The 27989-nt window shown below is 38.1% G+C and overlaps 1 protein-coding gene across 1 annotated transcript in view; it reads left to right on the forward strand.

Moving 5' to 3' along the window:
- lingo2b (leucine rich repeat and Ig domain containing 2b) overlaps positions 1–27597 on the forward strand; it is a 40504-nt gene extending 12907 nt beyond the window's left edge. Inside the window, exon 2 of the mRNA XM_067385764.1 lies at positions 25065–27597. Within this exon, the coding sequence (XP_067241865.1) occupies positions 25071–26900 (1830 nt within the window). The 5' untranslated portion in view covers positions 25065–25070 and the 3' untranslated portion in view covers positions 26901–27597. The remainder of the gene's footprint in view (positions 1–25064) is intronic.
- Positions 27598–27989: the final 392 nt, after the last annotated feature.

The raw sequence follows: 27989 nt of genomic DNA on the forward strand, positions 1-27989 counted from the left end.
AAAGTGCAAACTCTATTACTTTTATGTGTCTGTAAGTATGTTCACTTCTAACGTGAGTAATAATAAAGAAGCATTACATTCACACTGGAGCTTAAAGGCACGTAATGTAGTAAAAAGTCCGGCTTTCCCAATCTTCACTGTAATTGTCTCTGGGTGTATCCGGCTTTGCATGTGTGGGATTCCTGCTCCTGGAATGTGCAATCACAGTAAGCTTTCATCTCTTTGATATCAGATCAGCATGACAGAATCAGATGATAGAGCTCTACAATTACAGCTGCACCTTTGAAAACACATTTGGCATTCGACAGAGCACATGCTGCATACATTGACGCCCCAGATACCGTTGAGTAACTCGTTACTATCACATCATATACATCAAGCTTTCATCTGTATGGCCGACAACCTCTTCAGTCAATTACTTTCTTGTTAGCGAAGCTTAAACCTGATGGGGAGTGGCTTAATTATAACCCCCACTACATTGTGCACAATTACAGGCTGTAGAGTCCTTTGTTTAGTATGTAGAATAAAGAGCCTGTCATACTCCCAATGGCAGATTGCCATCTACACCATGTTAATGGGAATTAGACATGGCATTTCATGTTACCTAAAGTACCATAAGGGATTCTGCCCTCACTTTGTCCACTCCGCAGGGTTTCGAATTAAAGCTCGCATTGCTGGACAAGGCGAGTGCTTTGTAATCTTAGAAAAGGCGGCGAGTTTAAGGCATTTGGCTGTAGCTATTTTAATCTGAAGGCTGGAGCTTTAAGTCAGACACACGATAGAGTGGTAGAAGGGCCTCCCTGAGGGCTAGCCGGTTACACGAGTAAAGCTCAAGAGGAGCAAGCGAGAATATGTGCATGCAAATCAGCGCCAGTGCCTTTTCAGCTAGTTAGTTCTTTTCTTTTATGCGAAACCGAATCAAAAGTGGCATGCGGTTGTGTCGTATGCCTCTATCTCATGTCATTCACCCTACATTCCCTTCACGGGCGAATATCTCCATGACGACCCCATCCTCTGTCTCTCCATCTCCGGTCCTTTCGCCCTCTCTCTCCCTCTCTTTCTAGTGTGCGTCATGAAGATGAAAAGTGCCTAATCCCCTTGTGGAACTCAGTCTAACAGACACACATGCAGAATCCTTGCTTTTGGGAAGACGTCACACACAAGCGCGTCACTCTCTCTGAGTGAGCGCGGCTTTACAGCGGGAAGCGGCGGATGGGAAAGGAAGAAGAGAGATAGAGAGAGAGAGGGAGAGGGAGGGTGGCGATAAACGCTTATTGTTCTTGAGGAGCCTGAACTGGAGGTGTGGCATCTGCCGGGCGTTGTCGTGGAGACAGAGTGCTGGCTGTTCCCTCTTCCCCTTAGCTGATCACTCAGACGCTGATCACAGGGACACTGATCCTTATGGCATCTAGAACAGCAGCCACAGGTAACCAGCCGCACGCGTTGAGCACATAAGCCGCCGTACCTATGCTGTGAGGTGAGGTGTGTGTTTGTGATAGAGTTAGGACTGTTTAAACTGTCAGTGCATGGAGGTAAAGGTAAAAGAAAACGATTAAAAGTGCGTGTTTGCTTGAGACACCCTGCGTGTGGCAGGTGGGAACGGATCAGAGGTGTGTATGTGTGTGCTTTGTGACTCATAAAGGGAAAGTGGTGATGTATTCTGCCAGGGGTTTCAGCGAGCGCTGTTGCAAATTTCCACAGTCCTCTCCTGCTGCGCTTTAGTAGAGAGGTGGGAAAAAAGAGAGGCACAGGAGCGAGGGAGACATCACTGCGATATTTCATCAGCGCGGTGCACGTAAGTGTGTCACTAGTTCACTTTGTCTGTGACGGTCAGGTGTCGTTAATGCGCACGGTCTTAGTTAGCGGAGCTCCTTTCGACAGACGGCAGCCACGGCGATTCTCCCTCCAATGGCTTTCAATGCTTCCGATCTCACACGCTGATAGACTAGAAGGGCTCCGGACAGTGATGGATGCTGTTCCTAGGTAAAGAGCAAAAAGTGTGGATTTCAAGGGGTGGAGAAGGCTGTCAGACATAATAAAGAAGACCTGCCTTCAAGAAAGACACGCAGAGCTTTGACCGACTGAATAAGTAAGTAACTTGTCAGGGTGTGATTCACCCATTTGCATTTTCATCTTATCAAAGTGTGTCGTCACAAGTGGCGAGAGCACGATTATTTGCTTTAAATCCGGTTAAGACAAAATCTAAACTCAGCAGATCTCCAGGATATGCAATTGCGTTTTCACATCCATTAGGGGCTGACGGAAGGGGCTAAAACGGAGATTGAGTAAATGGACCCGGCAAGTTGATACAAGGCTATTTAGGTGTATAGCGAAGAGAGCGTCTGTTGTATTGTAGGGGAGATATAGAGAACATCGGATAATCTGATTTATTTTTGAATGAACGTTTGTGTGTGTGACTTTTTGAACTTGGTGTGCATATTGTTTTTGAGAGTGTGAATGGATGTGATTTGAGAAAGTTTGTAACAGCTTTAACCAATAGACTCATGAATTAAATGAAATGAGTTTGTTTCACTCAAATAATAAGGAAAGTTCATTGTACTTAATAGAAAAAAGTTGCGTGAATTTAAAATTTCTGAATTTAATATGAGTGAGTTGCATCAGATTTCTAATTCCTAGAATGATTTACGGCAGACTGTATGAATAAATGTAGAAATTAAGCATTATTTTGTGTGTTTTTGCACCAGATTAACATTGGAAGACATAAATTAGGTTAACATAACAAGAGGTTCTGTTATGTTAGTTTTGTAGGGTTTTGTGAAGAAGGGAGCCTGTGGTTAGGTTGAGGATGGGCCACAAGTCTTTTAAGACCATATATACTGTAAGTTGTTTGATTATACATGACAGTCTCTTTGATAGTTATAATAGCATGTGTTATTTGCTATTTAACATTTAACCGAGATCTGAATGTGATGTTTATGTAAATGAACTGTATATAATTAACATTAAGATGAGTTGGGCGAGGCTGAGACTGTGGGAGCGAAGGGATGCCGTTGACGTGATTGTTAATGAGAGACGCCTGTGCACCACACTGGCCTTGCTCCGCTTCCATAGCTCTTGGCCCCGTCCCACTTAAGCTCTACTAACTTAAAAAAAATTAGTTAATTAAATGTTTTGAGGTGATAAGTTTTTTCAAATGTTTTCAGTATTCTGAACTTATTGAGTTTTACAGTGTATCAGGAAGTCAAGTGTAATTAACCCTAAGATCATTCTAAAATGTTGCTGTCTACACCCTAATGCGTAGTTCAGACTACACGATTTTAGCCCGATTTTGCCATGATCTGCTTAACGCAGGGTGTCGTGGGGATTCATAAAGGAAAATGGGCGTCGGGACACAAGATTCAACCGTTTCAGCTTGTTTAGTGCGTCATAGTGTAAAGCTGCTTTGAAAAATATGTATCGTGAAAAGTGCTATACAAATAAATGTGAATTGAATCATAGTGGACAACAACCGAAGCCGCATCTCCGATGCTTCACGACGTCACGACAAAGACTAGCATGTTTATTTTATTTTTTTCGGTTGTCCATGACGAGTTCCGTCACATGTTTGACACTGGCCAATAGGAGCACAGAAGCACCTTCATACATGCTTTCAAACACAACAAAACGAAAGAGAGACAACGGTAACGTTCCTGCTAGGTGGAATTTTAAAATGGATGAAATGTTTGAGTAGCTATGGCAACTATACTCCTGCGTTAATGATGTTTCCTCGAGGGACTATCGCGGACTATCAGAGTGAAAAAAAGTAAATAAAGCATATGCTATCTCAGTTCTCTTTGGAGGAAATCCAAATATCCACGTAATCCAGATCCACTTTTGGGCTTTTCTGAGAAAAGACAGAGCAAAACACGCTGCAAGCTATTGTTTGTTTACGCCAAAGGCACCTTCTGACAGTTGATAGTCCCTCCATCTTGATGAGAGCATGCACGTGGTTAAGCGTTGAATGGTCAGGTAGCAACGTGTAGTCTGACATGTTTCTTTTCCATGACAAAACAAGATTTTAGGAGTCAAAATCATATAATCTGACACAGTGACTATCGTAACCAACAAAAATATTGTGTAGTCTGAACCCGGCATTACTCCTTCTGGTGTATAATCCTTTGTGTCCAACCAGAATAAATCACAGAATCATGTGTATTATATATTATCACCTCGCAGAGAAGCGGCAATTCTTTACATGCAGTTTTTTTCTTTTTTTTCCACCTTTATACATTTTAGCTCCTAATTAGGCTCTAAGGAAATGCTCTGTAATGTGGTATTTCACATGGTAATTACCATGTAATTATTATGTAACAAACATAGCACAAATTTCACAGTGTTTAATAGGATTAATCTCTGCTTTACTCTCACTGTAAGCTGCACCAACAGGTCTGTCTGTATTGACAATACTTTTTTTGCTGACACCTTGTACCAACTGAACCATAAAATAAAATGTGTCTCTCTTTTTTTATTTAGCAAAGCAAAATGGTTTACCTAGATTAGTCCAGACTACTTTCACAGAATTTCACAAGTGCTGCACGAACTGAATGGTATTTTAAATGATTTCTCAGTGAATTAAATCAACTTGTTTTAAATGTAAATGCAAACACTGGAGACAAGCATTCTGCTACTGTTTTAAAATGCTTTCAGAGGCATGCCGAAATGCATTGGCATTAACATAAATACATTTTTCTTGTATACTTTTTGTACACCTTGTCTTACACTGCCAAAGTGACTTATTAAAATGTGCATATATTCTATTGTTAAAATTAGACTTCAGCAGGAATGAATCAGGAATAAAGCCAGAGTGGCAATTTAGAAAGTGGCAACAAGAAAGTGCCACTGAAAATATAGTGCTGTCTGAAGAAAAGAGTTTCATCCAAGTTTACTTAGTAGGTGTGGTTAATAATGAGTGCATTTATTTTCCTTGCTCTTTCTTATTTTATTTATTACATGTTTTAAATAGCTTTTTGTTAAAGTTTACATGGGCTAACTGTGGGATGTTTCACTATTTTAACTAAATCTTAAATTTTCCTATAGCCTTAGCAGATTCAGGCAGGGCAAGATTGTGTTTGTTGTTGTGAAACGGTTAAAACGAGTAAATAGCCGTCTACAGTATAGCAACAAGCAGCCAACTAAGAGTAGAGACGTTTCTAGATGCAGAATGGTGGGCAACTCTCTCTGTAGTGAAATGCAGCTCAGCCTCAGCAAACTAGCACAGATGTACTATGATATGGAAGTAATTGAGAACTAGTGGCAAGTGATGTAAACCCTACTTCCCCTGGGGATTTGTAAATCACAAGTGTGTTTCTCCAGAGCCAAGCCTAATAAGTCTGACAGTTTAGCTGGCTTCATTAAGGATCTTTGAGGGATGCCAACAGGGTTACAAATTAGACACACTAGTGCTAACAATCTGCAGTGTATACTAGGGGCATATGCAGGACATGTCAAGAACAAGAAGATGGGATCAGAGCAGTATATGATTTTACCGGAAGCGTTTTTATTTATTTATTTATTTCGAAGTCACAAAGACTGTGTTCTTTCTCACTTCTCAAGATCAGTTCAGTACAATAATGCAATTGCATGTCAGCAAGAATTCATCACATACAGTGTTAAGCAGTCAGCATAAAAAAAAATGGTTAAATATAATTGGAAAAACTATGATTAAAAATATAAACATTTAATTAAAATGATTGATTTTGAAAATAAAAGAAAAACATGACAATTTTCAATTATGGAAATAAAATAAGTGGTAAAATTACTCTTGTTTATCAGATGTTTTGGTGCTCTTTTTGACCGAAAAGTTGTAGTTTTTTTTATTTTATTTTTTTACTTTGTCGGAATGGTATGAAACTTGATAAAGGTTTTGGCACTTGCTATGTGAACACACACACACAAAAAAAAATCAAACTAAAATATAGTACATTCATTTCATAGAAATAAAAAAGGTCAATTTTGACCGACACGCAAAGAGTACCAGAGGGTTAAATGGTAATTGCACATGCTCATTCCTAGTGCCTTTGCCCTAGTGGGGATTTTCTCACCTGTAAACGATCATGGGAAAATGGGAAAACCTGGAATGTAGTTGGATTGGAACAATTATAATATTCTTGAAGCAGTAAGGGATTAGATATTAAGCTGAAAGATTTATTTTATGTTAGGCTGATTTGAAATTCTTCTGTCAAATATTACAGCTCAGGGCCCACTGACCTAAATATTAGCACCGGAGATATTTTAACTGCCTATTTTGCTATGACAATAGTTTTATGAAAGAAGTCAGAACAGCTCATATATACTTTCTAAGCCAACTAATATTCACAATTAAACAGATTCTTTATACTGTCAGAAGTATGACATGAAGAAAAAAGTTCCTGCTCTGAATCCTGTCTGACTAAGCAAGTGTTTTTGCTTTTTAATTAGGCTTCCTTTCAAAGTGCCGATTGCTCTGCTTCAACTCCACTGGCCCTGATGGCCTCCAGGAGCTTCCTGAGCGTCCTCTAGGGAGAACGCACACTAGCAGATTTTTTTTTTTAATTTATTCCCCCCGTTAATGCTATGAGTCATCTTTGAATAACTAGTTTTTGAATAGCTCCATTCTTCAATATTTCTAAAGGAAAGGATTTTTTTTTGTCCATATTCAGGCCAGTTCCATTGTACTTGTTCCTGATTGAACTGTAAAAAGGGTTTCTGTGGTTCAACCTTACATCTGCATGCATGCAGTTCACACCCTCAGTGCCACCAACCACTGGGTTTGTTCTCGCTGTTTTTGTTAATATATTTGTTTCTCTGATTGTTGTTACTTAACGCAGTGCTGCACGGGAGAATGAGGTCATATATTTGTTCCTCCAGCTCACTTGTTAGCTTGTTTGGGGACAAACAGTTCTCAAAGAGCTGAAGCCCGATAACTATCTCAGTAATCTGCATTATGTGCATGAATTAGCATATATCAGGCAACAAACTAAATATGCATGTGGATGGATGTGTGGCTGTGTCAGTCATGTCTGTATGTGAGATTTTGTGAGCTTTTTGGCAGTTCCATCAAGTTGCTGTGAAACTTATGCAGCTATTGCCAAAGTAATTTCACTTAGTGTTTCACTTTACTTTTTTTAAATTAAAATGCTTGACCAGTGCCTACACTCTCAGAAAAAAGGGACAAAAGTTGTCACTGGGGCGGTACCCTTTAAAAAAGTTACACCTGAAGAGTGCATATTAGCACATATTGTTAATGCTGGGTTAAAAACAACCTTTCGGGTTGAAAATGGACAAACCTAGCGATTAGGTTGTCTTAACCCAGCGGTTGGGTTAAATGTTTGCCCAGCATGCTGGGCAGTTTGATTTAACCCAACTATTGTTTAAAAATGACTATATGGCTGGTTTAAAATCAACCCAAAATAGGTTTGAAATTAAAAATTACGCATAATTATTGGAGGCAACAATAATAATCAAAAGGTTAACATTTATTAGTAAGCAATAAATAAAGCAATTAATAAATACATGTAAATAATAAAGCAATTAATATCAATTAATAAATGGTTTAATTATTATTCATTAAACTTATTACTAAATGTTCATTTATTAAACATATTAATTCATGTTAATTTCCAACATATTTTGGGTTAATTTTAAGCAAGAAATACAGAAATTTCCAAACAATAGTTCAGTTAAATAAAACTACCCAGCAGGTTGGGCAAACATTTAAAACAACCCAATCACTGGGTTTGTCCATTTTCAAACCAACTTGGGTTGTTTTTAACCCAGCATTTTTAGAGTGTACCAAAACTAGTGTACATATATGTACCTAAATGGTACACATTAGAACCTTTTTTAAAGGATACAATCCCAGTGACTGACAGCTTTTGTAGCATTTTTTCAGTAAGTGTACTATTAAGTACGCTACAATTATTTAGAAATATTACAAGGACGATGCAATGATATTTTAGGTGAAAATGTGTCGGTCTAATCCACTTGTCTGCAAATCAGTATATGTTTTTTTGTTGGTGGCACTGGTTGTTGCGGTATTATCCGTCCAAGTGCCAGAATTTCATGCCAGAGCTGGTTTGGACTCATAATGGTAATGTACTCTAAGCAATCAGAAACAGACTGTTCTCAAGAGCTTCTTAGAGCAGCTGATTCAATTCCCTGGAAATGCCAAGCAAGGATATGTTCTGACTCACCACCAAGAGGAAAGTGTCCTCATGAGGGTGACCACCAAAATCCTAAGAAAAGGTAGCTGCCATGACCCAAAGATGTTACCAAATGACCCATTGCAAAGACACGCCCCCTTAGTAACTGTTGCTTTATCCTATTTATGCTCTCATGCCACACATCAGTGAAAAAGTGAAAAATACATCACGGAGCAAAAAGGACACTGACAATGCGCCAACAGAGCTACTTTTGGTACAAAACAAAGTCTCAGCTTTCAAATTTTGTCATTTAAAAAAAAGAAATTCAAACAAAAAATACCGTTTTGTGGCTCTTTAATGTATTGTGACAGATCGCTGTAGCATCTCAAGAGGCACGTGAACCGATCATCTCTTCCTAGTAATAAACATGAATTAACATTAAAGGTACTGTTGTTTCGACCACAGAAAGACATCAATACACACCATTTGAAGTTTAAGTCCACCGACGTTAATCTATTAAAGGTACAATATGTAAAATTTTTGCAGTAAAATATCCAAAAACCACTAGGCTAGTGTTATATATTTTGTCCAGCTGATAACTAACATTATCTCTAATGCTTTCAACTACTTGTAAATCATGAGAAAATCCCCATTCTAAACAGTGACACGGGGCAGTGCAGTCGACTGTCAATGACGTCAGTTACCTTTGTTACCGCCTTTACTGACGTAGAAACCACATGACAACAGTGCCGTGGACAAATGCGGAAGTAGTGTCTAGCGTCCAGCAAACCACTAGCTTGCTTCAAGCAGTTCCTTATTTACTTCTTGCACGTTTTATGGTGTATTGTGTTACTTATTTATGGAACATAATTACTGTTTACCATCTGCTGCTGGTTCTGTCGACAAGGACAGCTCCCGTAAACTCATGACCGGAAAAGCAGAAGCGGCGCCGGCGACTGTGTCATAATAAAAGTCCCGCTGCTCGTGAGGCGTGTGTTGATCAATCGCTCCAGCTCTTCATTCAGCTCCCACAACACTCGGTCCTGCTCTGCTTCATACTACAGTAACGTTAATAATCGCATCCACGAACATGAGTTCTTCCAGACTCCAATCCCTATTCGTTTGCACCGTCCATTGAGATGGAGACCACATGTCCCAAGTTTCCGCTCTAAAACTTGGCGTCATCAAACTACGCCTTTGTTTTGAATAGGCTTCTAGCGAACTCTAGCGGAAAAAAATATCACAAATTGTACCTTTAACTCTCCTGTCTGGTTTGTTTGTCGAACAAAATGACGGATTCAGCATCATGATTGGTCAGATCGCCTGTCAATCAAACTCCCAGCAAAGGGTGAATTGGTAGTTCCTGAATTAGATTTAAATTGGAATTGCATAGGATTAGAACACTGCATTAGAACTGAATGAAGTAGAATTATAAAGAACTGAAATAGAAAGAAAATATACCTCCAAGTGTATATATAAAATAAAGTTTGTCAAAACAAATCTGAGTCACCTATAGAAATCTGTACTTAATTTATATATACTTATTCATATTGCCAATTTTTGGACCATAAAACATGAATGAATTGTAATTCATTAAATTTCCTGTATACTTCTAGTTCAAATTTCAATTCGTCTTCCCATGGGGTGTGGCCCATTCATTTCAAAATTCACAATTTTGTACAACCACTCTTTCTAAATCACTTCTTCTCACTAACTCCTGTTCTTTGAATTTTATTCTGTTGTATCTTCAACTATTTTCTTTTCCCTTACATAACATTTGTAAGGGTGTTTTGAGTTTCCCTCTTTAAGATTTACATTGCATTTTCTGATAATTCTTTAAAGCAGAGTGAAAATGAATTGAAATTCTGAGAAAATATAACCCCAATAAGTATACTTTTTTTTACCAAAAAGGAAAGTATATCAGTACAAAACTTGGCTTGACAGCATTGTTTAAAATCTGTACTTAATTTACATATACATATTTATTTATATTACCTTTTTTTTTTTTTTTTTTGACCAAGATAGACCAAGAAAAAAACTTGTTGATTATCATGAAATTCCAGTTCAAATTCTAATTCAACTTCCTGTGGGGTGTGGCTAATTCAAATCAAATTTACAAAAATGCACAAAGCTGTTTTTTATACCTGGCTAACTCCTAAAATATTAAACATTTATTTGTGCTATGGATAAGAATAATAGCCTACCGCATATTGTGCGACTTCTAGTGGAGAGGTGTGCTGTAAATTAACAAGATTTATGATTTTTGTGAACAATCCCATAAACAAACACCATAAATTAGGAACCCGAGCCATATTTAGAATATCACAGTGATTTTTGCATGGGAAAGCACCACACATTTTCTGCATGAAGTGTAAATTCATGCTTGAAAATAATTATCAAGCTTAATTATTAAGTGATTAGATCACCTTTATTTTGAAGGAGAATTATAAAAGTAAATAAATGCAAAAGGAAATAATTCGGCAGCAGCTAAGTAAACTTTCATACACGGTTAGCACTGAGGTCCTGTGTGTGTGGGAGGGTGTTTGTTAATGGTGCTAAGGGTTAGTGTCTTGGTGGTGGATTTTGCCTGCAGGGTTAATTAGCATTGCAGAAGCAATGTCTGGAGGCAGTCGGCTCATCAAATCTCGCCTTTCTCCGTCTCTCGCATCCCTTTCCTTTTCATGTGTGTGTGATTGTGTACATGCAGAATATTGTGTATGCAGAGAAGAAATCAACAAGAAAGCATAAATGATGCTCCTAGTACACAGTATGCCGTTGATGAGCGCACACACAGACAAATGCCAAAGGGAGGAGGAAACCTGTTGGCCAAATAAACGTGACTGCACACACATTAATGTTATTACCCAGGCGCGCAGGTGGAAAGATGAATCAGTATGCCTGATTTCTTTGACTCGTTGTTTTTCTCCCATGCATTGCAACATGTTCCTCTTTCCAAATTATCTCTTCTCACCAGCTCCTGTTCTTATATCTTTGGATTCTTTTTTTTTTCTTTCAACTGTATCTTCAACTATTTTGTCTTCCCTTACATATTATCTGTTCTCTCTGAATGCATTTTGAGTTTCTCTCTTCAAGATTTAAATTGTATTTTTATTTTCTGATAGTTTAGAGATTGCAAGCAGTTAAAGAATTGCAAAGAATTGAAAATTGGATTGAATATTTGTGCCATAGATTCCTATAGTTGGAAACAAGCCTTTATGATGAAGATGTATTTCGCCGTTTGACATGATGTATCATAGCAGTTTGATGCTGTGGACCATCTAAACCTTTTTAAAAATAATTTTTAAATTCTTGTTTGATATTAATTGCAAGATGACATGCTACATTTGTACTTTTTAAGATTTATTTGTTGACCAGGATTTTAGAAATATCTTGAAAGCAGGCTGACCAATAGCCATATAATGTTAATACAGGATATAATGTGGTAATACAATATATTTAATATAATAGTTAATAATCATTTAATTAGATGTAATAATGTCATAATTATTTAAATTATATTATTTTAAATGATTATTATATGGTGTATAGCGCTGTCAAATTGATTAATCACATCTAACATAAAAGTTTGTGTTTACATAATGTGTGTGTATGTTTGTATGTATGTATGTATATATATAATATATGATGTATAATTTAATAATAATAAAAACATTATTTAATACATTAATACATTTAATAATAATAAAAATATAAATATATATATATTATATATATAATGTATATATGTAGATTTTTATTATTATTAAGGCCTTTGGACAAAAAAATGACCCGTCACATCATATATATGTGTGTGTGTGTGTGTGTGTGTATATATATATATATATATATATATATAATGTTGGTGTGTGTGTGTGGATATATAACACACACATTGTTAAAATATTTATTATATATATGTGTGTGTATGTATATGTATATATATATGTATATATATATATATATATATATATATATATATATATATATATATACACACACACATATATATATATATGATGTGACGGGTCATTTTTTTGTCCAAAGGCCTTAATAATAATAAAAAAACAGAGATATGACATCCAAAGTATGTAAGGCAGTATAACTAGATCTCTTTTATTGAATCCAGAAGGTTTTAATTATATTTTGCTACATATAAATGTATTTTAAAGATTTGGAAGTGTCAAAAGGTCATTTCGTTTAACCGTCCAAAGGCCAATACAGCCATTTCATTTATGATTAAAATATCTTAATAAATAATATATATTAAATATATATTTTTATTCTGGCATGATTTTATAACATTAGCATAGTGCAAAATGGTATTAAAATTATGTGTAGAAGTCATTGCTTTGTTATGAGAAAGAATGTCTGGAAAAATGAATTTCATTAACGTCATTTGGAGTAACCAATATAAAGGGACCATTTTGGATCAAGTCATGCGGTCAGTATCATGTGACAGGATGTGACATCATTCAGACACCTGCAGAGGACCACATGGCCATGAAGAAAAGCAACTAACTCTCTTTAAACTATTTGAAAAATTCATGTTTTCACTTGCTCATACGCATGTCCCGAAACATCAGGTCATTCGGTACAGCCGCTATAAAACATGTAAAATGTTGTAATATTTTAAAAACTTGTACTAAATATAAAATGTTTGATTGTCATTTTTTTAGCTAGCTAGATATCAGCCTGTTAGCATTGTTTGAAAATATCATCATTCGGTAAAACTAAAATTTTGGTTAAACAAATGACTTTTTGGTGACAAATTTTGTCCATCTTGTAAAAAATGACAAAAGCGGTGTTAACTGATTATAAAACCCACATAATTTCATTGTAAACACTTAATAAAACTTCAAAATTAACTAAATCTCCATTATGCTTTTTTACACTTTTAAAAACCTTATGCTAATGACCCATATACAGTATAATATATATATATATTTCACACACACACATATTATGTAAACAAACTTTTATGTTAGATGCTATTAATCGCGATTAATGGATTTGACCGCACTAGTAATATATATATGATTGCATATACACTCTTGGGCAAAAAAACAAAACAAAACAAAAAATTGGACCAGCCCAAAGTGGCAAAATATTTAGTGGTCTTTTGATAGTCTTAACCATTTTAATTACAAATCACTGTTCAGGAAATTAGCAAGAATTGCAGAAATACTGTAGATAAAGTAACTTAGCATGAATAGCTTTCGCCTTTGTTTACTTTAAATGTTTAAAGCTGTGTTGGTAAACTTGCAGACAGCTTTTTACAGGAAGAAGAGTCAGTGTTGTTCCTCTCAATGTTAAGGGCTTCAACCCATTCATGAGTAGTTGAAAAATGTCTCCCAGTTAGTTTGAGTTTAATGTGAGGCCAAGTATTCACAATAGGGTTGAAGTCTGGACTCTGACCAGGCCAAAAAATTCACAAAATTCAGGCAGGAGCATTGTCTTGTTGAAGAATAACATCATTCCTCTTTAGATAACAACTTTTCATTTGTGGGCAGCAAGCCATTCTGCAATATTCTCCTGTCCACCAAAGCTTTAAATGACTTTTCCCAGCTAAAAAGATTCCCCACACAATGACACCTCTTCCTCCATGCTTCACTGTGGTAGAGATGCATTTATTAATATATTTCTCACCAGATTTCTGAAGACACCACTCTGGAGCATCACCATGCAACTCGTGTTTCATTGTGATTCACTCCACACAACTCTGCTGAATCAAAAACTGCCAAAAACTTCAATCTGTCTTTGATGTTTTTCTGAGACAGCAATGGTGTTTTAAGTAGAGCATCTGCTTAAATTTAGCTAATTTCCTGACCAATGATTTGTGGTTAAGACAATCAAAAGCTTAGCGTTTAGTCATTTTGGGCTGCCCAGAAGTGTGTGTGTGTGTGTCTGTCTGTGTGTTATTATATATAAGTAACACTTCTTCTAATCGACCAACTATCCAGGGCCATTTTTCTCAAAACAACGAATACGGAGTAAATATAGAGCTATGAATGAGCTTTGTGTGTATAAACATTTGCGAGCTTGCACTTCAACCTTATTAATATCTTAAAAGTCCTGTCATTTGAAGAACAAGCTGACAGGCTTGACAAATGCACCATAAATTAAGGCATCAGCAGCTGAGCCCAGACACCCTACTGATTGTGTACTGAATGTCCGTTAAACAAAAACACACTGCATCAGCCCTGACAGCGAGATAGCCTCACAAACACGAGCGCACACATAAACATACACATTTATACCAATAAGGATAGCTGACAGCATGCAAACATGCAGGAAATACTGTATTCCCCCCACTTCCTTCTTGTAGGGGAAACAGCCATCCTAATGGCACAGAAACTCAGTGAAGCTACACACTCCGGCAAAATCATTTGGGTATTATTAAAGTATTCAGTGGATTCTCACCTGAGCTCCAGGGATATGAAACATTCAAAGATAAGGACTTGATTGACAGCTCGGTTGCCATGGGTGCGGAGCTACACGGGGTTTCAGTCTTGTGCAATGTGAGAGACGTTTGAAGAAGCGAATGTGTAATAACGCAGAGATCAATAGCTGGAGTCAATAGAGCTCCACTGGGCTGGATCAGAGCATCGCAGAGATACTACAGCACGCTGTCTGAAAGTGACACGCGGCGAACGCACACAGCCCGTGGCACCTACATTTAGACACCTCTGTATGAAATGATCACCAAATGTAGTTCAAGCTCGTGCTGTAGTGCTGAATTAAACATGAGATCCAAAGACCCCGAAGGATCAAGGTCAGCACGCACACGCTCTCCACCACACGTTCCCGCGTATACATGCTGATGTACATATGTATGCTTTCGATGCTTCACAAACATACTCTCCAACAAACTTTCCCTTTTTCCCTTCAGTCTCAGTCAACTCAGACACATACGCGCATGTGGGAGATGGGACACTGCGCTCTCAGTGGCTGTGGTGGTTTCACTCAATGAAAAATGGATGAGACTAAAATTAGATAAACTAAAATTAGACCAAGTTAATCTGCAGAATGTCCTCAAAGTAAGAGAAACCACAGGCTTCACAATCTCGGTCTCTGAAAGCGAGACAGACATTGATGTAGAGCAATGAGGAGACACGGCCGGATTGTTTTCCACAGCTCACCTGCAACGTTTGAGGAAACGCTCTGATCTTTACTTTGGTACACTGGAAGAGGACGCAGAAGGTTTTTGATACCCGCATGCTCACAGCAAAAATCAAGGAGTTTTACTAGTGATGTCTGTTTGTTGTCTGTATGGATGGTAAGCAGCTGTTAAACTGAACGTTCTGGTATCTTTGATTCAAAAAAAGAAAAAAGAAAATATATATTTTGTCAGTTTGTCAATACTTTCCTTTTAGGTTTCAGTTCAGTCAACACATTTTATCTGCATTGCATTGAGCAAGTTTACTGGCAAAAACAAACTTTTAACCTTGTGGACCCATAGCAGACACGGTATATTCTCTAGCCCAAAATATATTGGATCTAGTAAACATTTACATTAAGTTGACACTATATTTTTTCTATGCATCATTAGAGTACATTTACACGACAACGACGTAAAAGAAAGAAAAAAAAAACTTTTTTTCTTTGTATAGATGACCAGTGTTGGGGGTAACGCATTAGAAGTAACTTGAGTTACGTAATCAGATTACTTTTTCAAGTAACTAGTAAAGTAACACATTACTTTTCAACAAAATGTTACTTTTTCACATTTACTGACTGACAGCTCTCCTGTCATGTTGACAGAAATAAAGCACAGAGGTGTTGTGTGCTCTGTTTGAACATGAAGGTTATTGTAGTTCTAGACTAAATGTGAGCATGCATTTACTCATCTCACTTATGAAAACATTCAGTACTCCTCAAAATGAATAAAAAAAGTGAAATGCAATTCCAGAATTTTATGCAAACCTAATTAACTATATTAAATTACACAAATATACTTTTATGTATTTAATCTCACTTTATTAACCAATGTCTTTGCTGCTGGCCTTCAGTGATCTAATTCAACCATAATAATAAGCAAAAATGACTTATAAGAGTGTAGGGTATACAAGAGTAAATATACATTTCCCTCAGCCTGAGGCTTATTCATTTCACTTTTGGTGTGAATTGGCCTTAACATTTGCCAAAAATAGAACTTTTTTGTTGTTATTAAAAAAACAAATAAGCAAGCCCAGCCCAGGTGAGAAAAAGTAACGCAAAAGTAATGTAACATTACTTTTCATGAAAGTAAATAAGTAATGCAATTAGTTACTTTTTTTAGGGAGTAATGCAATATTGCAATGCATTACTTTTAGGGGGCGTTCACACTTGTCATGTTTGGTTCGATTAAAACGAACCCTGGTACGATTGCTCTGTTAGTGCGGTTCATTTGAACATATGTGAACGCTGCCATCCGAACCCTGGTGCGCACCAAACAAGTGGACTGAGACCGCTGAAAAGATGGGTCTCGGTCCGCTTCCAAACGAACTCTGGTGCAGTTCAAATGATATATGATCTATGGTCTATGGACCAAAGACATGTAACAGAACCAAAAACAGCAAGACATGACCCTAAAAAGGACAGAATTCTCACGCATGTCGGTTTTTCTCATCATAGTCGTGAGTTTGCCCATCACAGGCATTAGACACGTGTCTCCACGCAGCAGATCGTTTGCGTGTGTGACGGATGGATTCCCGCCAGTGTTTTGACTACTTTACACATTTTATAAGCTCTTCACAAGTTCCCAGCTGGCCAAAATACCATCACATGCAGGCTATGCACACACACAACGAGTGCATTTATCTCAGCACACAGCATTGTTTTGGATGTTCGGTAAGTTCCTTCTCAAAATAGGCAATACGTCATAAAATCCGACCAATCACGTTGTGAATGTATCCCTGTGCCTTTAGGTTCGGTATCTTTTGGTTCGGTGATAAAATTGCCAATCCGAACGCTAACCGGACCAGGACTAAATGTTTTTTTTTCTTCTTTGGATTGGACCAAATGAACCAAACAACCCGAACTACAAGTGTGAACGCACCCTTAAAATCAATTTTCCCCAATACTGCAGATGACAACGCTGTCAAAACGATCCCCCTTTACACGGATCCGTGAAAACGACTAAAAACGCTGTATTATGCATGCCAGGTCAGTTGGCAATGTCACTTTGTAAAGAAAGACTACTTGTCTGCGCATATACGCATTCTTTTACAGAGCACTCAAACCAAACGTGCATATACTAAACACGTAATACGCATGCTGCAGTCACCGTTTTCACAGATCCATGTTTTTGTAGTTTACACAGAGATGATAACGGTATCGTTTTCAAAAACTTGGACTTTGAAGTTTTTGAAAACAACAAGACGCTGTTGTCGTGTAAATGGACGGCCAAAGTGAATAAAAAGTGTTCCCTTTTTAGTTGAAAATGGTGATGTGTAAACAACCCCTTTGATGTATAAACCTGAAGAGAAGCATAATGGCGGCCAATACAATAAAAAAGAACTGTTGTGAATATCATGGTTTCCATCCAGTTTTCAGAAAGCTGAAGGAGACAGTATTTATGTATTATCTTCATTGAGCATTATATAATTTTTTATTGATATAGGTTACTATTATTAATGCATTCCTTCTTTATTGTTCTTTTTTATACACTACCACCACTTTCTGTTTTATTGAATGGTTTAAAAGGGTGCTGTTTTAGTTTTAAAATCGCCAGCAGATTTCAGGGTTCCCTCACCTTTAAAAATCCCCATTCGAGCACTATGTGCAAGTGAGGTTCATTCAGCGTATTTCTGAGTGGTAAATCTGTGCTCCTGTATGTGTGTGGCAGAGAGAGAGCGACAGATTGTGACTGTGAGATAAAGATTTTGTAAAAGACTGAGAAGAGTATTTGTTCTACCAAAAGCTGCTCCCCACTGTGTGACAACATATACTCTCATATAATGGCTTATCTCTATTCCCAAAAAGATTACTTTGTAATGATTTACTGATACACTTTGCCTTAGAAATGCGTTTCTAATCCAGACACCTTTAGCAAGAATTACATCACGCTCATGCTCTCCCCTGCTGCTGATACTGTCATCAGATCGGCTGGGATGAATTGAATTATTAACTCATTAAAACTTAATAAACTTCTCCTGTCAGCGAGCTGCTCCCCATAACGAACCACAGGCTTAGCGCTGCCCCCTGATGTTCCACCCAGACGTGTCCTCTGTCTTCATTCTGACACTCACGCTGGCAGGCGAACGTTTGACGTGTTGCGTCGCGACAAACCTGATGGAGTTGTGAATGAAACTGAGCGCCGTCAAGGTTGAGAAATGCTGCTCTTGTACAAGCAAGGACATTTGCAGCCACATGCTTTTAAAGGCAGTGCGAATGCGGCAGACTTCGTGGCATGTATTGATATTGATTTGAAAGGAAAGCCTAGTCTTGCTCTTGCTAATCATATGAGTGCTTGAATGAGATGACCTGTGCTCGTTTGAATCATTTAGGCCAGTGCGAGGTGAAATAGATTTTTAAGGAATTTGCACCTCGAACTCTGTCTTGGTGATTTCAACAAATTATTGTATGCTATCTATAAGCATTTGGTACATTTTTTAAAAAATGTGATTTGCATTAGGCTTATACAAATAATATAAAAAGAAAAATGCTGTAAATTATGATCAGTGTTGGGAACATTACTTTGGAAATGTACCTAATAGGTTACAGATTACAAGTTACCCTATTTAAAATGTAATAAGTAGTGTAACTTCAATTATTTTATTAAAGTAATGTCACTGATTACATTTCATTCTAAATTTCTAATGAATGTTTTCAACTGTTAATCTTTTTCAAACATTTAAAACATGCAGGGTTAACCTTACAGTAGTACTCAACACTGATTAGCCTATATTGATTTTGAATTAAGATATATATATATATATATATATATATATATATATATATATATATATATATATAATTTAATTTTAAAGCACAGCCACCACAAAATCAGACTTTAGCACCTCTTTTTACTTGATCGTTCTGAGTTTAAAGGATTAGTTCACTTCAGAATTCAAATTTCTTGATAATTTACTCACCCCTATATTATTCAAGATTTTCATGTCTTTCTTTCTTTAGTCAAAAAGAAATTAAGGTTTTTGAGGAAAACATTCCAGGATTTTTCTCCATATAGTGGACTTCACTGGGGATCAATGGGCTGAAGGTCAAAATTGCAATTTCAATGCAGCTTCAAAGAGCTCTACATGATCCCAGACAAGGAATAAGGGTCTTATCTAGTGAAACAATGTCATTTTCTAAAAAAAATAAGAACTATATACTTTTTAACCACAAATGCTCATCTTACACTGCTATGCAATGCGCCACACATTACATAATCATGTTGGAAAGGTCACACGTGATGTAGGCCGAAATCCAGTGTCTACAAAGCGAACGTGCAAAGACTAAGTCAAATGGCCTTTACAAAAAAGAAAAAAGGTGAAACAACGATGTCGGACCATTCTGAAGTTGTAGGAGAAAATGTGACCTTTCCAACATTATTACGTAATGCGTGGCGCATCGCATCGCAGTGCAAGATGAGCATTTGCGGTTAAAAAGTATATAAATTTTCATTTATTTTTTAGTAAATGACAGATTGTTTCTCTAGATAAGACCCTTATTCCTCGTCTGGGATTGTGTAGAACCTTTTAAAGCTGCACTGAAACTGACATTTGGACCTTCAACCCGTTGATCCCCACTGAAGTCCACTATATGGAGAAAAATCCTGGAATGTTTTCTTCAAAAACCATGATTTCTTTTCGACAAGAAAGAAAGACATAAACATCTTGGATGACATGGGGGTGAGTAAATTATCAGGAAATTTGAATTCCGAAGTGAACTCATCCTTTAAATACAGATTTCTGGATGAAATTATTATTTTTTTTTATTTCCAGCAACGCATTTTTATCACTCGCCATGGTGGCAACTCTCAACGGGTTGTAACGTAAAGCTTTCAGGGCCGATGTGGATTGATGTAATTGGCAGATGTAGTGCTCTGCAAATTCAAACAAGAGAGCCAATTAACAGTATCAGAATAGCATCGCTTTACTAATTGGCCTTTAAATGGCAGGAGGCATCGTGCACATCAAAAACAGGCAAAGAAACAAATTAATATTTTTTGCTAACATACACTCGTCTAAAGGGTTATTAGGAACACCTGTTCAATTTCTCATTAATGCAATTATCTAATCAACCAATCACATGGCAGTTGCTTCAATGCATTTAGGGGTGTGGTCCTGGTCAAGACAATCTCCTGAACTCCAAACTGAATGTCAGAATGGGAAATAAAGGTGATTTAAGCAATTTTGAGCGTGGCATGGTTGTTGGTGCCAGACGGGCCGGTCTGAGTATTTCACAATCTGCTCAGTTACTGGGATTTTCACACATAACCATTTCTAGGGTTTACAAAGAATGGTGTGAAAAGGGAAAAGCATCCAGTATGCGGCAGTCCTGTGGGCGAAAATGCCTTGTTGATGCTAGAGGTCAGAGGAGAATGGGCCGACTGATTCAAGCTGATAGAAGAGCAACTTTGACTGAAATAACCACTCGTTACAACCGAGGTGTGCAGCAAAGCATTTGTGAAGCCACAACCCGCACAACCTTGAGGCGGATGGGCTACAACAGCAGAAGACCCCACCGGGTACCACTCATCTCCACTACAAATAGGAAAAAGAGGCTACAATTTGCACGAGCTCACCAAAATTGGACAGTTGAAGACTGGAAAAATGTTGCCTGGTCTGATGAGTCTCGATTTCTGTTGAGACATTCAGATGGTAGAGTCAGAGTTTGGCGTAAACAGAATGAGAACATGGATCCATCATGCCTTGTTACCACTGTGCAGGCTGGTGGTGGTGGTGTAATGTTTTCTTGGCACACTTTAGGCCCCTTAGTGCCAATTGGGCATCGTTGAAATGCCACGGCCTACCTGAGCATTGTTTCTGACCATGTCCATCCCTTTAAGACCACCATGTACCCATCCTCTGATGGCTACTTCCAGCAGGATAATGCACCATGTCACAAAGCTCGAATCATTTCAAATTGGTTTCTTGAACATGACAATGAGTTCACTGTACTAAAATGGCCCCCACAGTCATCAGATCTCAACCCAATAGAGCATCTTTGGGATGTGGTGGAACGGGAGCTTCGTGCCCTGGATGTGCATCCACAAATCTCCATCAACTGCAAGATGCTATCAATATGGGCCAACATTTCTAAAGAATGCTTTCAGCACCTTGTTGAATCAATGCCACATAGAATTAAGGAAGCTCTGAAGGCGAAAAGGGGTCAAACACAGTATTAGTATGGTGTTCCTAATAATCCTTTAGGTGAGTGTATTCTAGCTTTTTAGAGAAAATATTCAGATGTAACCTCCTTTGTAATCGGATTACAGTTACATTTATTTTGTAATTCAATTAAGTAATGCCGTTACTCCCCAACACTGATTATCACTGACATAGTGAAGCCACATGTCTAAATTAGGGCTATTCAGTACATTAGAGGGAGATAGACACCATTATTCAGTGCATGCAGGTCAATCTGTAGCTATATTGGTTATGAGAGTGCTCCGCGGTGGCTTACCAGTTCACTGAAAATTGTCTGCCCCATTTTCCAGCCCAAAATTATGACCATTTCTCTTTAGGGCCATTTTGGAGCAATAAAGGGAAAAAGATTCCTTTATGATTTTATACTATTACTAATTAATTGAGAGTATGTGCACGTAACCTTTCCCCAAACAATGCTCTTTGATAGTTATATTTTCAGAGCAATTACTACTCTCATGTCTTCACAAGAAACACATGATCTTGTGGTATGAAACAGTGTGCATCATGTCTAAGGAGACATTTAAAAGATTGAAAAACAGCCTAAAAGCGAGAAGCATATATAATCAGAGCTTCTGGGACGGTCAGAGGATGTTGTAAGATGTAATTATCCAAAGCTTTGGATTCTTCGATGGAAATCATTAATTTTTAATTACAATACTAAATGGTTGTAGTTTAGATGCAGGTTTAAATGATGCATTTTCATGCAGATAGATACCTCATAACATGTAAAAGCTCCCTTGCTGGTGATCCTTATGTGAGAGGCTTTAACTGTTCATTTGATTTTTATATTGTTTGAAATAAGGGGTGTATTTCAACCCATTTCATGTTAGTAGGGAAAGTAGGTCAATGAATTAGTATAAAAAAGCAGTTAAATTGTCATTATATAAAAACATACAATTAAAATATCTCCTTTTTGTCTGCCTTTATCTGATTTTATATTGTTATGGCTATTTTATTGTCTTTGTCTCACAGCTCCAATCTGCTCTAATTATTTGGTGATTTTTACATAAAACATTTAAACAGATATAAAGTCAGTCTATATATCTGATTTAAATTACACATTTGTGATCCAAATCTAACAGACCTGTGGAATGCCTGCCTTTTGCTTTCCTACATTATTGATTTCGATTGGCAAAGCAAGACTTGTGCCAAGGGAGCATGGGGTTTCCATGGTTATGGCATGTTTGGAGATGTCTTTCTGAAAGCAGGTTTTGTGTGTGTGTGAGTGTGAGTGTGCGTATGAGAGACAGCGAAAGAGGCGATCGATGCACCACAGGGTTCCTATCAGCTAGAATCAGGAGAGGTCTTGCACAGAGGAGGTGTTGGGAAATTGGGATGAAACAAAGAACCTGAACTGCATGTATGTGCATTATAGGGGTCATTCTACAAAATGCAGGCTTATTTGTGTCCCTCATACTGTATATATACTGCATGTACAAAAGTTACAATAAATAGCTGATGCCAACTTATCTAAAAAAAAAAAAAAAAAGAACTATATACTTTTAACCACAAATGCTTGTCTTGCACTGCTATGCGATGCGCCACACATTACGTAATCATGTTGGAAAGGTCACACGTGACGTAGGCAAAAGTACCGATCCAGTGAGCAAACATGCAAAGACTAAGTCAAATGGCCTTTACAAAAAAAAGAAAAAAAGAAAAAAAAAGAAAAAAGGTGAATCTAGTTACTTGTAGTTTATGTTTTTCTTCTCCTTGTTACATTGGTAAATATGCAGAGAATTTTGCTTTAATTCTGTCTCTACATTTTTTATTTTAGGTTTTCATATAATTAAAAGATTGTGTCACTAGGTTTAAACAAAAAGTTTAAAAATAAGAAGCTTTATCATGCAGAAATACAGGTAATATCATAGCCTTTACGGGGGGTGGGTATTTTGTTGGACAACAGGGGGATGTCAATAAATTATTCCTTTACTATTCCTTATATCCCAACATATTCCAATAAATATGAAATTTAGCTTGAGATAGGGCCGTAACCACCGTAGACATTGAGGGGGACAAGTCCCCCCCCCCCCGAATAGTTTGAAATGGTCAAATTGTCCCCACCAATATTTAATATTCTTGATGCTGTTCTGCTGCACTTCATTACACACACTCTATTTATTGTTAGAATGACATGTTTCAAAAGTTAAATTCTTAGGCTTGTTTGTCTCAGCAGTCTAACTGTGTTTGTCAATGTCGAAATGGTGGCCAATCAGATCAAAGAAGGTGGGGCTTACCATTCACTGAAGACGAGTGGGATTTCCAATACGGCGTTTTAGGTTTTAAAGTGTAAGAGTGCATAGTAAGATATATGTAGCTAAACATTTAATATTTGACAACTATTTTACGATAGATATGGTCAACAACCCACAGTAAAATACAGTGATGCAAATTAGGCCTAATTGTTTTTTTCTCCCTCAAATTTCTCCATTTTGAATTGAAAATATTCTATAATTTACATGATCCATGTCATTCATAACTGAATGTAAGAGAACAATTTCATTTTGCATTTTTGACAAATTAGACATGCAAATAAGAGCAAATGTGTGCATATTTTGAAATAAAATATTATGTGCAACAAGTTTAAATGGATTACTTAAGGGTGACATTTTTGGTAAATTTTGAGATTTTGCACTTTTTGGCTTTTCATAAAGTGTTTTTTCAGACTGGTGGAAAGAAAACATCCAAAATACACTTTTAAGTGTTTATTTTATAGCACTTTATCTATTTGTGTCTATAGATTCCAATTATAGTAAATATCTTTAAAGGCCGTTTTCTCAAAATGAGTTTTTTGAAATTTTTTGAAGTCAGAAATTCACTTCACTTCAGCAGAACTTATATACACCAAACTTTACAGTTTTATTCCTATCTATATTCTGAAGGTTTGTACAGAGGGATTTGTTGATATATAATTTGCCTGATTTTATACAACATTTTATTCCTAAAAAAATGGTGAAAATATTTTTTTTTCTGGCTGTTGATTTTCTGATTTATGGAGTGATTAAAAGTTATATCCAAAATTCCCTCTGTAAAAATGTAACATGTCCAAAAAATTAAGTGAGAATTTTGAACCTAACGTCATCCAATATTCAGATTTTTGTTCTTGAAATGTATGCAAATTAGCGCATATTTAATTAGATAATGCCTCATTTGCATATTTAAACATAACATTTTAGAAAACTTGTAATACAAAAAATGTTTGCAATTTTTAATGTAATCAATCACATGGGGTAGTATGGTGATATCTATTAGTTAATTTTTTACCCTATTCACCTGGGGTGTCTCGCCTTAATATAGGCTACAATTAGACTTACAGAACTTCATATCTTTCTAATTTATTTTTACTTTATTCCCTTAAAAAATTATGTTCAATACATGATTACAGTCTTGGCTTGAGATACTAAAATGTAATTTGCTTCAGAATGTCAAACAATTTACATTTTTTTCTTGTAGAATAACCCAATTGGTAGAATGACCCATAGTCTCATAGAATATATATATGTGGATGTTTAAATTACCCTGAGTGACTAAACATGCAGCCATATCTTTTACTGATATAATTTTTTCTATCTCTGTTTTCTCTCTGTAGGTGGCCATGCTGTTCTCTCCGTTCTTGTGTGCTCTGGGGCTCTCCCTCCTGCCACTCCTCCTGTTTCAGTGCCCCGCCCACGCCTGCCCTGCCCGCTGCGAGTGCTCTGTGCCCACGCGTTCTGTGTCATGCCATCGCAGGAAGTTAGCGCAGGTGCCTGAGGGCATCCCTATAGAGACGAGGGCATTGGACCTCAGTAAAAACCGGCTGCGCATTGTGACTCCACAGAACTTCTCCTCACTGCTATTGCTGGAGGAGCTGGATCTCAGCAACAACCTGCTGTCATCTGTGGAACCCGGCAGCTTTCGCGCCCAGCCGCGGCTACGCTCCCTCCGGCTGCGCAGCAATCAGCTGACTCTCCTGCCGCGCGGGGCGCTGGCTGGCCTCAGCGAGCTCACTCTGCTGGATGTCAGCCAAAACCGTCTTGTTATTCTGCTGGACTACGGCTTTGAGGAGCAGCGGAGGCTGCGGGTACTAGAGCTGAGTGATAATGAGCTAGTGTTTATTGCCCCACGGGCGTTCAGTGGCCTGGCGTCCCTGCGCTCTCTGACGCTGCAGCGCTGCAACCTGAGCACAGTGCCCACACATGCTCTCACACATCTGCACGGCCTCACCAGCCTGCGGTTGCGGGACCTGGGCATCGCGGAGCTTCAACCACACGCCTTTAAGGGTCTGCCGCGACTAAAACACCTGGAAGTGGACCGCTGGCCTTTGTTAGAGGGGTTTCCGACCTCCACGTTGCAGGGGCTGAACCTCAGCACACTGTCCATTACCCACACCAACTTGACGTCCGTGCCGGTTGTGACGCATCTGTTGTATCTAACACATCTCAACCTGTCTTACAGCCGTATACGGGTCCTGCCAGCAGGGTGGTTGCGGGGAATGGACCGACTGGAAGTTGTGCGTGTGCGACAGGCTAACCTGCTCAGTGTGGAACCTCAAGCCTTTCAAGGAGCCTCCTCGCTGCGTATTCTTGACCTTTGTTACAACCGTCTCTCCACGCTCGAGAGGAGCGTTTTCCCTGCTTCCGAGGCCCTGCAGAATCTTCTGATTGGCCAGAACCCATTAGTGTGCGACTGTCGTCTACGCTGGCTCCTGGAGAGGACTCCACCTTTGCTGTACGGGGATGTTCAACCTGAATGTAGTGCTCCTGCCCCCTTGGCTGGGAAGCCTCTTAGGGACCTGGCAGAAAATCAAAATCAAATCTCTCGCTATGTTATCTGCACCAAACCCAGGGTCATCTCCATGGCAACTTACCCGGCACAGGCAGAAGAAGGCCAGAGAGCTTGGCTATATTGCAGTGCGGATGGGGCTCCACCGCCCTCTGTGTCATGGCTGACACCGCACAGGCGGCACATTACCACAAAGAGTACGGGAAGAGTGGTGGTCCACACCAATGGATCACTGGAGTTCCGCATGGCAGAGCCACAAGATAGCGGCATGTATGTGTGTGTGGCATCGAACCCAGCGGGCAACGCTACTCTGTCTGTAACGCTCGCTGTTAAAAGCTCGGGAATCAGGGACAGAGCCCTTTACGCCAACCGCAGCTTTCTTTTTGACCCCGACTACAACAGCTCCTTGATTAATGGCACAGAGGAATACACCATCAGGGTAGTGTTGGACTTCACCACCATCCTGGTCTCCACAGCAATGGGCTGCCTCAGCTTCCTAGGCGTCGTTTTGTTCTGCTTCTTGTTGTTGTTTGCATGGAGCCGCGGCAAAGGGAAGCACAGAGGAAGCGTGGACATTCAATATGTCCCACGAAAGAGGAAAGGCGCAAACTCAGAACTTACAGAAACAAGCGGGCCCAGACGAGTCAACATGAAGATGATCTGAACTTCTTAACTAGCCGAGGATTTCACGGGTTGCATGGTTTTGTGTGCGTGTCTGTTGGACTTTGTGAGTCTTTGGGTATATGTGCTGCAAAAGATGCAAAGGATGTATTAAATCATGAGAGTTTTCATGTGGTATCCCAATGAAAAGAAAGCAAAAGAAAAACACCAAACCATATAATGCGCGTCTTCTGCGATGCTTTGTCTGTGGAAAGCATTATTTGGACAGTGCAGACGTGATTTAGTTCAAGTTGTTGTATATATTTCATATTTGTGGGAAAGAATGGTATATTTCTATATATATATGAATATATCTATTTACAGATACATTACAATTACCTTTCAAAACGCTGCAAAAACTCAAGTTGTCTTCCCCAATAAGCAAAGTATCTACTGGAAAAAGCCTCGGCAGTGCTGTGTTGTGAAGTGTTTGGTTTTGCTCAGAATTCCTGTTCTCCTGGGACATCCTCTTCTTAGCAGAACCTCCGGGGGAACCGGAGAGTTTTCTGCCATTTTGTTGTAAAGATGTTAAAATGCAAGAAGCCGCTTGACATGGTGGGTTCCAGGGGCTGTATTTGTGACTCAGTGGAAGTCTGTGGAACTGTGTGAAAATGTTCTTTTCTTTTCTTATGTTCTGTCAAATGCTGCTCAAATGTTTTTACATTCTAAATATCTTGTTATATTTTCCAAAGAAAATAAATATAAATCGTACAGCTTGAAAAGTGTTACTGTCATCTAAGCTCTTATTCTGTCTCAAGTGTTCCCTGTAGCACAACAACTGCCAAACAGATATGAACCTACTCCTTGTTGAGCTTATTGCTTTTGGTGCTTCTTGTGTTTATTCCTTTTATTTTTTTTGCACAGCTATAACTTCACCTCAATTTTGCATGAAGGTTATTTTTTTATTTTGCTAAATTTTGCAATATTCTCAATTATGGGATAGATTTAAACTGTGCTTGCTTAGCAACAGGCATATAAAAAATGTAAAATATTAAAGCTCAATGCTGTTAGTCAATTTGAGATATGAACTTGAAATTTCACATATCCAGCTTCTCATAAAATTTAGTCTCCATAATGTTTGTGTTTTTAAACA

This window comes from Chanodichthys erythropterus, chromosome 5, assembly GCF_024489055.1.
Source record: "Chanodichthys erythropterus isolate Z2021 chromosome 5, ASM2448905v1, whole genome shotgun sequence".
Lineage (NCBI taxonomy): Eukaryota > Metazoa > Chordata > Actinopteri > Cypriniformes > Xenocyprididae > Chanodichthys > Chanodichthys erythropterus.